We start from the raw sequence: 11684 nt of genomic DNA on the forward strand, positions 1-11684 counted from the left end.
GAAAGAGAAGAAAGTGGAAGCCCAAAAAGCATGGCGTCACTGATACACCGGCCCCCCAAGTAGTGCTGTGAACTACTGCATGTACTTTGCACTCCGACTGAATACACTTACCGTCACATGCCGTCACCAAGCCCTGGCCATCGTGACCCCCCTCCTACTAACCGAACAAGCTGTGTACTACTACATACTACTTGTACTCGTAGTACTACTACTATCATGGGTCTGATGGAAGTGGTGTGTCCCGTATTGTCTGTGTGTGTGTGTGAGTCTGCATGTGTGGTGTGGTGTTGTCGTCAAACAACCATGAGATCCTGTGGTGTGTGTCTCGAGACTCGATTCACGGTTTCCTTGCACACACGCGAGATATATTAAGGAATAACCATAAAATTCCTTGGAATCGTATCTATTATATAGAACCCCAGGGGATCTATAAGAACAACCTCCTACTAGAAGCATCCATCATCATTCCATCCCCCTAGGCAGATGACATCTCTCTCTCTCTCTCTCTCTCTATGCAGCTCGTTTAGTTGGCTCCCTCGATCATATGTAAAAGAGACATCGACACTAAAAACTGCAGCTTACATGCACAACAGCTTCGCCTCCTTTGCTAGCATCACCCATGGGATGAAAAAGATGCAAGGAACCAGACCTTCTCATGCCTCGACTGCAGGCCACAGCGGCAGTTGCCAGGCCCCGGTATCTCCCATTTGCTCACATATCTCCTAGTCGTCTTCACAGAGTCCACATCGCCGGCAGCACCAAGGTAGTTGGGCATCCAGACGGGGAGGCAGTTCCCCTTCTGTTCTGCCCCCATAGGGCCGAAGCTTCTTGTAACCATGCTTTATTCTTTGGGTTCTCCCAATTATTGCTTGTTTTCTGTAACACTACTGTACCCTGTTGAACAGCTCTCCCATGTGATTTTTGATACTCTTTTGTGTTCATCCAGCCCAAATAAGAAAATACAGGTTATTCATAAAGCAGCCACCTAGTCCGCCCCCCAGTAGAGCCCGCGCTTGGTATCCTTGGCAATGAGTCCCGTCAGGCTCTTCTCCGGCTTGGGATACGCTGGTCTCCCGCCCAGAATGTTCACCACCTCTTGCATGTCCAGCCAGTGCGCCACCTTGGGTCTTCGGTTGGGCCAGTCTGTGTGCTTCTCCTCCAGCTCCTCGACCGGCGAGAAGACGACCTCGGAGCCCTGGATTCCGATGACGCTCGTGCTGTAGGGGTCCTTCTTCACCCGGTTGTGCGCGTTGCGGCCAAAGCCCTCCAGGTGCTGCATACACTTAATGGCCAGCCGAACAGCACGGCAGCGGTCCATGGGTGAGGGGACGCCTCCTTGCTGCACGTGTCCGGGAATGCTCTCGCGGCTCTCGAACCGGTCGTGCGCCTCCTCGCGGATGATGCTGGCAATGAGCTTCGCGTCGTAGACCTTGCTGGCCTTTTCGTTGACGAGAATCAGGCGGCCCGCGCGGGACTGGCCCTTGTCGTGGTGGAAGACTTCCTTGAGGTGCTTGACGTCGGCATTGAGCATCTCGAGGCTGATGCCCTCCTCGGGGATGTAGACGGCAGAGGCTCCGACGCTGAGGCCGGCGAGCGTCGCCACGTAGCCCGAGCGTCCACCCTGCGTCTCGATGACAAAGACGCGGCGTCGGGTGGCCGAGGCGGACTGCTTGATCTTGTCGCAGTAGTTGACCAGCTCGTTGAGGCAAGTGTCCGATCCCAGAGAGTACTCGGTGCCCGGCACGTTGTTGGAAATCGTGGCCGGCAAGAGGCAGAGGGGGATGCAGAGTGACGGATACTCATCCCTGGCCTTGCGCAGCTGACAGACGGCGTGGAAGGCCTCGAAGCCGCCAACGATGAAGAGGGCGTCAAACTCGTACTGCTCCACGAGGTTGGCAATAAGCTCCATGCCGGACTCTGAGGGGAGCTCGCGGTTGGTGCCGATTTCCGAGCCGCCTTTGCTGGCCCAGCCGTCGACCTCGAGCCAGTCAAACGGCCGCACGGCTCCGAGGGGCGAGTCGCCATGGTGGCGGGCGAATCCGGCGAAGCCGTTGTGGATGGCAATGGGCTCGTGCCCACGGGAGAGGCAGTATGCAACAGCTGCGCGCACAGCGGCGTTCATACCTCCAGCAGGGGCGCCGACGTTGATGAAGCCAATCTTCATTCGCTACGCAAGAGTCAGTCAATGACGGTCGCCGCACAAGGACGTAAATGCAATACTCACGCTCTTCTCCGGCAACTTGTTATCATCTACGAGCACATTCGTGGTTGTCAGATAGGACTTGTACTGGTCCGAGAATTCGGTGTCTCGCAGGCTCATGGCCCTGTCAAAATCTTTGGCCTCGACAGCGACGGCCACCTCCTTGGTCTCCTTGACGGCCTGCATCAGCGGCTTTCGCACAATCTTGTTCTCGTTGATGGCGATGACGCAGGTCTCGGTCTCGGGGGTGGCTTCCAGCACGGCCTTGACGGCTTCGACGCCCTGCAGCGTGCCGAGCATGCGGTCGTAGGCCACTGCTGTGCCTCCTCGCTGAACGTGGCCCAAAGTGGTGATTCGGGTGTCGAGGTTGAGCCCGCCTTCGCTCTTGTCGGCCAGGAGGTCTTTGATCTCCTCGGGTGTGATCTTGGTGCCGTCTTTATCGCGGGCACCCTCTGCGACGATGACAATGGTCTTTCTCTTTCCCATTTTGCGGTGCTATACAAAGCGAACACGGTCAGCTCTGCGGGCCCCCATCCTATGGTATATATGTGTAGATAGTGTAATTGAGTTGAGGATATGCCGTCACTCACCCGTTGAACCACAAGCTTCATATCCTCTCTCCAGTCTTGATCTCTGGGCCGTTCAGGAATAAAGACAAAGTCGGCTCCGGTGGCAACGCCCGCCAGAAGCGCCAGCCAGCCACAGTGTCGTCCCATGACCTCGATGACAAAGGCACGGGAGTGTGAAGAGGCCGTGGCCTCAATGTAGTCGACCATTTCGCAGATACGCGAGAGGGCAGAATAGCAGCCGATGGTGGCATCGGTACCGGACAAGTCGTTGTCAATGGACCCGACCAGGCCGACAATGTTCAGATGCCTGTACGGCGCGACTTGCTCCGGCGTCAGCTCCTTGTTGTCCACAAGCTCCTCGATCAAGGACGGCCATTCGGCCCGGAACTTGTCGGCGCCCGTCAGAGAACCGTCTCCTCCGCAGATGATGAGGGCGTCGATGCCGTTGAGCACCATGTTCTTGGCCGCCGTCAGCCGGCCCGGTCGTTCGTAAAAGGCCATGCATCGCGCCGTTCCGATGAGCGTGCCGCCCTCGGACAGGAAGCTTCGGACGTCGTCCCAGGCCATCTGCCGGATGAAGTCGCCGCCCTGCACAAGCCCCTCGTATCCCTCGTAGATGCAGTAGGCATCGCAGCCCATGTGGATGGACATGCGCACGACAGCGCGCACGACGGCGTTCATGCCGGGGGAGTCGCCTCCCGACGTCATGACGGCAATCTTCTTCTTGGTCGCTGCCATCGTGGGCGACAAGTCCGAGGCGAAGGCTGTGGTGGTGTATCCGAGTCCGCGGAAGAGCGCGCGCCAGATGCGTCGAAAGAAGCGGCGGAAGGTGAGGAGGATGTCAATGGGCCCTGGAAAGAATTCTAGGTAATGCTGAAGAGGCATCTAAAGGGGCCCGTCGCCCGTGAGCTCTGGGATGAGCAGGATGAGGAAATGGCAAGCAAATTGATGATGGTTGTAGTTCGAGTTCGAGCAAGGTTTAGTTAGAGTGGCATGAGGGGAATTGACGAGACGAAGAAGCTCTTATCGGCCCTTAGTTGCAACGTTATCAGATGGCGGGGCTTGCGGTTTTCTTTTTTTTTCTTCAGCGCTCTACTCTGCTACTCGCTTTCTCCTCTCAGCCACCGTCTCGTCTCTACTGTATGTAGTAGCAGCAGGGCTTGTTGGTGGTTCAAGAGACTGAAAGAGGGCAAAAGTCCTGGTGATCGGGAGAGCAGGGGGGATTGGTGCTGCAGGATCCGAAGCTGAGCGTCGCTTGTTCTTGGGATTTATTAACCAGCACCCCAAATCCGTTATCCAGCACCCCAGAAAATTGGTGAGAGGTACCTTTAAGTACAACCGCCCAAATCAAGTTCTAACACTTCCTCAGAGGAAAACCAGAGCTATAAGTTATTGTTTTTTATTCTTAGCTCTCTCAGTCTTAAACAAATCCATATGCCTCCCTTTTTCAATCTGGTTTAGTCTGCTTTCCGAGGTTTTGGAGTTTTTCTCTTTAAACTTGAAGTACCGGTACTTGTTGTGAAAGCGCTGAGTCAGCACACTTCTCGGTACTTTGCAGTTGTGTAGCTTCGCCACCATGTGCGAAGTACCTTGGTGTGCTGGATAACGGATTTGGGGTGCTGGTTAATAAATCCCTTGTTCTTCGATTGGGTACGAGTTACACGCATCTCAATCGTCATTCGTCATTGCACATATGACCCCTCCTACGTAATGCCCTACTACCTACTACCTACTATAACTGCTGTGTCACAGCGATTCAGCACAGCTCTGATCACCTCACGCCACGCCTGCAGGGGCGCAATATAGACGACACCCCGGCGGTCTATCATTGACTACAAACACGACGTAATGGCAATGAGGGAATTTGCAAATCCATGGCCATCGAGATGCGCTTCAATTCCAATGACAGGCCGCTTATTACATCGTTCCCACGGCACGGAGCTCCGGCGCTCGGCGGCTACTGCGCTACTGTAGGGGCCCCCCTGTAAGGCGTCGGGGCAGAGGCGAAGAGGGTCTCAGCTTTTCGGAGGTTTGCGAGCACGACCTTGACGACGGAGTTACCGTGCAGCCAACGCCCACGCTGATCATTGTTTATATCAGCGTGATTGGTGCTACCACTGGTACTCGCAACGGTGCTGTGGGCTTTGACAGGCTCCAGTATGCATCCAGTGGCAAGCATTACTGTCTGACCGCCAACGTCACGGTGTAAGCCGCAAGGCTACGATCGGTTGTACCTGCCCACCCACAGACCAGGCCAAGGTACATGGCTGGGCTCTCACAGTTGATAAAGTGCATGGCCAATCAGCAATAGCCTGCAGCATTCAACAACGGCTTGAACGCCCCCACCTGCATCTTTCTCCCAACCACACTCTCAGCCTCGTCAAGCTACAGCTCCAGACCTTCACAAAAGACGTCACAGCTTTCGAGAGCTGCCGTCGTTGGTTTCGCAGGGTATCTGATGAGGCCGCTGTCGAGATTGTGACTTAATCATCGGAAAGGCCCCGTCATGTCTTCAGCAGACGGCCCCCCACCGCTCTCGCTGCGGCCGTTCCCCGTCGCCGACCAGAAGCCCAAGAACCTCGCCGAGTTCATCGCCCGAGTCAACGCCCAGCCCGGCGGCTTCCGCGCCGTGACAGAAGCCAAGCTACGCGAGGACCTGAAGGGCAGCGAGTCTTCCGATGGCGCGGCCGATCAAGATGAGGACATGTCCGACGCCGGGCCGGAGAACGAGGTCGCGGAGAAGGACCCCAACGTTGCGCGCATGGAAGTCTTGAAGAACATTGAGTAAGAAAGGGCGATGCCTCAGAGATGGTCCCAAGAGATGGGGTGCTGACGCGTGATTCTTGCAGCATAGCCGGTAACACCGCCTTGTTGACGCTCGACTCCATGTCCCTTCTCCTCTCGAAGCAGAATCCGACGCAGGCGGGCATGACCTTGTCCCAGCAGCTACGCGACATGGTCGGTATCGGCACTCTCGGCGCCGACCGGCTGCACGACTCCAACGTCACGCCAGCCAAGACGAAAGATCAAGAGGCCGTGGCCATGGGATGGACCATTATGGAGATCAACAAGACGAGGGACTCCGCGGAAGAGGCCGCTGCATTCTTGGACAAGGAAATCGCGGCAGAGAGCAAATACTGGGAAGACATCGTCTCGGTCAAGAAAGCCGGCTGGTCCGTATGCAAGGTCCCGCAGGAGAGGCACACTTTGGGTGTGAGGTTTGGCTTCTCAGAGGGTATGTTCCGGGTTTCTACTTTTTCACTGGCACGAATTTTGCTGCAGCAAGCTAATCATGTCGATAGCCGCTCCCGAATTCAAGAACAATGGCTTGGCGCCGATGAGACGCGGCGACAATGGCTCGACAGATCTCGACTTTGGTCGATTGGGCGGCGTGTCAGAAGCCCTGGTCGTCACATACGAAAGAGACGGCAAAGTGATTGGGCGATCTACCACGCGATCGGCCTCTGAAGACAGCTCACTAGAGTCTCGCATTCTCGAAGCGCGCAACACCATCTTCTCACAAGAGCTCTGGCACGAGCTCACCAAAGAATCGCGGTCACTGGCCGCCTACGACGTCAAGCCCGAAGGCAGAAAGCTGACATGCCAAGCCGACGACAAGACGAAAATCACACTCGAGCTCCTCCCCTTGGAATCATGTCCCTCCCACGACCAAGATCTGCCCGAGAATGGCCTCGCGGAAAAGACATCCATGGTCTTGCACATCCTCCTCAGTTACGCCCATCGATACAACGAGCTCATGAGGATACGGCCCGTGCCCCCGCACATCTCCCGCGCCGCTCGCCAGCAGTCCTACGCTCTCCTGCGCCCCGTCCTGGCACGCACAATGTACCTAAAGAACGTGGAGGAGTCCACGCTGTACGTCGGCCTGCTGGTCAAGACGCTTCAAAAAGCCGGCATCCCTTCTTCCGTCGTCCTCCGCACCGCGCAAGCAACAGCGTCCGACCCCGGATCGCGCGGACCGAACCAGCTCTCCGCATCGCAGACTCTCGTCCGCAATCTCTTGCAAACGCAAGACTTCACCCTCGAGGTCACAATCGTGCCCGACGTATCGTTCGTCATCCGCGCGCGCGCGTATAGCTTCCCCATCACGGCAACGTACTACTACATCCTCCTCCCTCCCTCGTCGCCTCTCCTCGCCTTGTGCCCCCCCTGGACAGAAGGCTACCCCAGCGTCCGGGCACTGGGCGACTACCTGCGGACCGCCATTGTCCGTGTCCTCACAAGCCACTTCTACTCTACCCTCGCTTCAGCCGCCGCCTCCTCCTCCAACAACAAAGCCCCAGCAGCCGTTCAGGACAACAGCAGAAACACAGACAGCACAGCCACGCAAGACTTTGACAAGAGCAACAACGTCAAGTTCACACTCTCCCTCGACCACGAGGGAGACGACGACACCGAGAACAACAACAACAGCAACAACAACAACAACCTAGTCCTCTCCTTGGTCATGACCGAAGAACAAACCGGCGACCCCATCACCTGGACGTGGTCCCTCGCCGAAGGAGGAAAGAACAGCGAAACGCGTTCGGCGGCGGACGTCGTGCGGTCTCTTCCCGGGATGCAAGCGGCGCTCAATTAGGACAACGAGCACCTTTTTCCCGCCATGCAAGAGCTAGAAAATGACCTCGCGCGATGGGAGAGGGGGAATGGTGGGTTTGTCGATGGCGGCCGCGGGCTGAGGAGGTGGCTCGATGACCTGAGGGAGATGGTGGAGGAGGCAGAGGAGAGAAGGGATGAGGATGACGCGGAGAGGCGGAGGGGGAGTCAGAGTCAGACGCTGTCTCCGGGGTTGTGAGGGCTATTCGGGCGGAAAATCACGGAGGCTGAAACTGAGAGTTCTTTTGAGTTTGTGCTGCAATTTTTTGGGAGTACGGTGTATAAGGCCACTCGGAGTTTTCCCTTGAACGATTTGGGACGGTAACAGATCACTCAAAAATACTATATCAAGATGATGATTTCGTCAAGTCATTGCTCTTTACGAGAAATCTTCTCCCACGAGTCGAGGGTTACTATTCGCCTTCCCAAGTCCAAAATCATAAAGCTCGATTTGACTCGCTTCTCTACCTATGAGGTACGCTGTATTTCATCAATAAGATGAGAAGATTTATATCCCGATCCGCTTCCATAATATGTCCCCTGTGTCTATCAGTGAAAGCAAGGTATGAAAATCACTCGAATGATCTCGCTGTACATACAGCATGTCCATCCCGGTAGAGCGGAAAGCTCCCAAAAACTCCAAAAATCAAGACAGGCAGACATAGAGGAGGACACGAGGAAAGGGAAAGCAGAGATAATCCTACGAAAAAAACAGAACGTAACGGAAGAGACAAAGGAAAGGCATAGAAATAAGCAAACAAGCCTCGACAGACATCCTCTTTCTCGGTACTCAGCGACCAGTAAAGAGGAACTTGAGGTCGTTTACACCCAACCTGCCAATCTTCATGCTCTCGGTCTCGTCCAGCGCCGACTCCACCATAGCCTTCTTCCGATCCTGAAGCTCGACAATTCGGTCCTCAACCGTCTCCTTGGTCAGGATCCGATACACCATAACCTCCTTCATCTGGCCAATGCGGTACGCACGATCAACGGCCTGCATCTCAATGTATGGGTTCCAGAACGGATCCATGATGACGACGCGAGATGCCGCAGTGAGGTTGAGTCCCGCATTGCCCGCTCGCAAAGACACCAGCATGACCTTGACATCCTTCTTATCGCGAAAGTCCGCGGCTGCTTGGAACCTGTGCTCAGCAGACATGCTTCCGTCGTACCGCCTCATCTTTCCCGGATACTGGTCATGCCACATGGCCACTTCGAGCAGATCCAGCAGGAGAGTCCACTGAGAGAACACTATCGTCTTTTCTCCAGTCTTGTATATCTCCTGGAGGAGCTTCATGCACTCCGAAACCTTGGCAGCAGGTAGCCACGTCTTTCGCAAGTAGCCCATGTATTTTTTATATGCGGCTTGACTCTTGGATGCATCGTGTCGAAGGGCCCTGAGCATGGAGGGCTTGATTTCAGTCATCTTCTTCTTGCCCTTCTTCTTCTTCCTTCTCTCTCTCTTTTCCATCCTCTCGCTTTTCACTCCTTCTTGCTGTGGGTCAGATTCGACATCGTCCCGAACGATAAAGTCTCTTAAATCGCCATAGCTGTCTACTTCGTCATCGTCAACATCCTCGGAGGAGTCATCATCGTCGTCGTCACCAGAGCTCTCGCTTTCGTCTTCTTCGTCCTTCACAGGTCCCTTGACACGCTCCGGCATGTGCACCTGCTGAAACGTCTCATAACTGAAGCATTTCTTGGGATCGAACGAGCCACGGCACACGGGGCACTTAGCCGTTGCGGCGCCCTCGACACCTTGCTGAAGATTTGCCGCCGCTGCACTGTCCACCAGTCGCGTCAAGCATTGCTGGCAGGTGTCGTGGCCACAGGGAATGAAGAACGTGGGTGATTGGACGGCATCATAGCATATAGGGCATTCGAAAGCGTCGGCCGCCCTGATTCTGACAACTATGGCCGCATCCAGCTTCTTGACCAGGTCGAGCAGCTCTTCGCTGGTAACGTTGGGCGGGGTATCTTCGACGTCGAGATTGAGATGAGGGTGGCAGCATGCCTGACGGAGGCGTAGCAAAAGAACCAGAATGCTGGAGTAGTTTTTGCCGACACTGCCCTCGCGTAGATACTTGTTGAACGTGACCCTGGAGGCTTTCTCAAGTTGATCGTAGTAGTCACGTTCGTCTTGGGAGAGGTCGGCGTAGATGACGTGTTCTGTCTTGGCAGGCAGCACCAGAATAGGCTTCCCATCCAGTTGAGAGTCCTTTTTCCGACGAAGCATGATTGCTTTGAGGAGAGCGCGGAACCTGTGCATGGCGACACCGTCCGTCGCACTATTTTTGTTAAAGAGTGGACTAAAATCCCTCCTAAAGTTATCCCAGATGCAGTACGGCTTTATGCGAAGGAAATGAACCAAGGAAAAGATTTCCAGGACACCATTCATCATGGGGGTTCCGGAGAGGCACCACCTATGCACGGCGTTCAGTCGATGACACGCTTTGGCAGTCTTGGTGTTGCGGTTTTTGATGCACTGCGCCTCGTCGAGAATGACGCGGTAGAACTTGGACTTTCTCGGGTTCAGGAGCGGAAACTTTGTTGCGATGCCTTTGTCGTTGAAGTCGATGTTACGACCTGCATTGCTCTCCAAGAAAGCGTCCAGGCGTTTCATCTCTTGGGCGAGGGTGCCATAAGTGGTCAGCACAACGTCGTGCTGGAGCATGTGATCGATCGTGGCTTTCGTGTTGTGGTATACAAAGACGGACAATTTGTGAGAGAGTTTGGTCTTCTTATGAATTTCCTCTTCCCACTGTCGAATCAAGGCCACCGGGCCGACAATCAGGTTTGTCTACGGCAGGATAATTAGCACAAGAAGCAGCAAGGGCAGCGATACGTGCGAGGTACGCTGGTCACAACTCACCTTGGGGCGCGATTTGGCCGGTCTTGACAGTATCAGAGCCAATGTTGATATAGTCTTGCCAAGACCCATATCATCGGCCAATATGCCACCCTTGTTGGTCCCCTCTTCCATCTGTTTCATCCACGACAGCGCGAGGGCCTGATGGGGATAGAGGGCATTCTTGAGGCCTTCAGGGGTACCGTCTCGTTTGTCCTCTGGAATATCCATGTCTGGGCGGATATTCTTCAGCAGGTCATCCAGCTCCTGTTCCGTCACTCTGGGGTCGTGGAAGGAGTTGTTGATGAAGTCCATGAGGTGGCTAGGAAGCGAATTGCCGTCCCCGTCAACACCGTTGACGTAATCAAAGGAGCTGGTCCTGTTGATGATGTCGGACAATGGCGTCAAGGTCTCCCAGCGTGGATCGCTCGCCGCTATGGGCATACCCAACCTCCAGGGCTCTCCAGGGAAAGCTCCAGGCATTGGCAGATTTCCACTCGGCAGCTGATAAAAATTTGAGTTGGGGTATGATTGGTCCACCCCGCGCTGTGAAGGCCCGGCAGATGCGCCATACGCCGGCCCTCGAGCCACCAGGTTAGGCAGAGGCGCCTCAAGCTCGTCATCCGAGATGTCGACAACGTCTTGAGGTGGGTTGAGCCGTTGCGTGGCCATCATCCTAGAAAAGGCCGACGGTTGCTCTAGACCCGAGCCCCTGGAGGGACCGGAAGCGTTCTGGGTCGAAGGCTGCGAGACTGCGGCAGTAGCCTTTTCTCGCTCTGCCTTTTTCTTCCTCTCCCGTTCTAACCTCAGCTGTTCCACAATCTTGGACGAGTCGTAATCAACATCCGCTCTGTCTCCCATGTTAGCTTCCATACCCAGATCACAGGGGCAATCCGGCATCAATGCAGTTGCACCTCTCATGGCGAGCATCTAACATACCCAGTGAGGTCAATGATTTCAACCTGCTCGTCTGACGAAGGAGACCAAGCAGGATCTTGGGAGCCACTGAAGGGCTGTGGAGCCGTCCGTCGATATTGAGTCGAGCCCGCGCCAGCATGCAAATCAGTGGCCTCAAAGTCTCGCTTTCGACTTCTGACCGTCAGCGAGGGGCTCTCTCCAGTTTCGGAGGCCAGGGGCCTTCTCGGCGTCTCCATGACGGCTGACGGAAGACGCGATCTCGAGGGTCCTGCAGAAACCGGCGTTTTCGCTCGGCTTTGGTCTGGTTGTTCTGACAAAAGGGATCGTTAGCCAGAGAATGGTCCGATCATGCTTGAAAGGAAACTGATGCCGAGTATGAAGGAGGAGGATTTGGCAACTCGAGAAGCGTCCGAGGCAAGGTGAATAAGTAGCAGAAGAAAGGGGTGCCTTATACGTTGCACAAGAGAGCTGGCAACAGAGCCAAGGGGCGTTCCTGATGGACCAACCAAGTCCGAGTGACGGCGGCTTTGCT

General features: G+C 55.3%; 3 protein-coding genes across 3 annotated transcripts; 1 reads left to right on the forward strand and 2 right to left on the reverse strand.

Annotated features, from left to right (window-relative positions):
- Positions 1–629: 629 nt before the first annotated feature.
- Positions 630–3937, reverse strand: BBK36DRAFT_1134760 (6-phosphofructokinase-like protein). The gene is given in 6 exon segments (XM_024892411.1): positions 630–932; positions 971–2167; positions 2225–2695; positions 2791–3716; positions 3753–3880; positions 3896–3937. 3 exon segments carry the CDS (start codon positions 3652–3654, stop codon positions 986–988), a joined length of 2517 nt encoding a protein of 838 aa, XP_024751237.1. The 5' UTR covers positions 3655–3716; positions 3753–3880; positions 3896–3937; the 3' UTR covers positions 630–932; positions 971–985.
- Positions 3938–5275: 1338 nt separating this feature from the next.
- On the forward strand, positions 5276–7024 carry BBK36DRAFT_1089647 (hypothetical protein; the record flags this gene model as incomplete). The annotated part of the gene is made up of 3 exons (XM_024889005.1): positions 5276–5553; positions 5619–6004; positions 6072–7024. Coding segments are annotated over 3 exons (1617 nt in total), but the record flags the coding sequence as incomplete, so codon positions are not given.
- Positions 7025–8176: 1152 nt separating this feature from the next.
- Positions 8177–10465, reverse strand: BBK36DRAFT_1115107 (hypothetical protein; the record flags this gene model as incomplete). Its single annotated transcript, XM_024890095.1, has 3 exons — positions 8177–8815; positions 9038–10186; positions 10259–10465. The coding sequence occupies 3 exons, from the start codon at positions 10463–10465 to the stop codon at positions 8177–8179; spliced, it is 1995 nt and encodes a 664-aa protein (XP_024751239.1).
- Between the last annotated feature and the right edge of the window lie 1219 nt (positions 10466–11684).

Source organism: Trichoderma citrinoviride (assembly GCF_003025115.1).
Source record: "Trichoderma citrinoviride strain TUCIM 6016 unplaced genomic scaffold BBK36scaffold_4, whole genome shotgun sequence".
Taxonomy (NCBI): domain Eukaryota; kingdom Fungi; phylum Ascomycota; class Sordariomycetes; order Hypocreales; family Hypocreaceae; genus Trichoderma; species Trichoderma citrinoviride.

What these genes read in the sequence shown, in the direction of transcription:
- BBK36DRAFT_1134760 (XM_024892411.1), bottom strand. Translation starts at nt 3,654, where the DNA reads ATGCCTCTTCAGCATTACCTAGAATTCTTTCCAGGGCCCATTGACATC. An exon ending in TGAAGCTTGTGGTTCAACGG is followed by an intron (nt 2,696 to 2,790) that starts GTGAGTGACGGC and finishes CGCTTTGTATAG; the next exon opens with CACCGCAAAATGGGAAAGAG. An exon ending in ACAAGTTGCCGGAGAAGAGC is followed by an intron (nt 2,168 to 2,224) that starts GTGAGTATTGCA and finishes ACTCTTGCGTAG; the next exon opens with CGAATGAAGATTGGCTTCAT.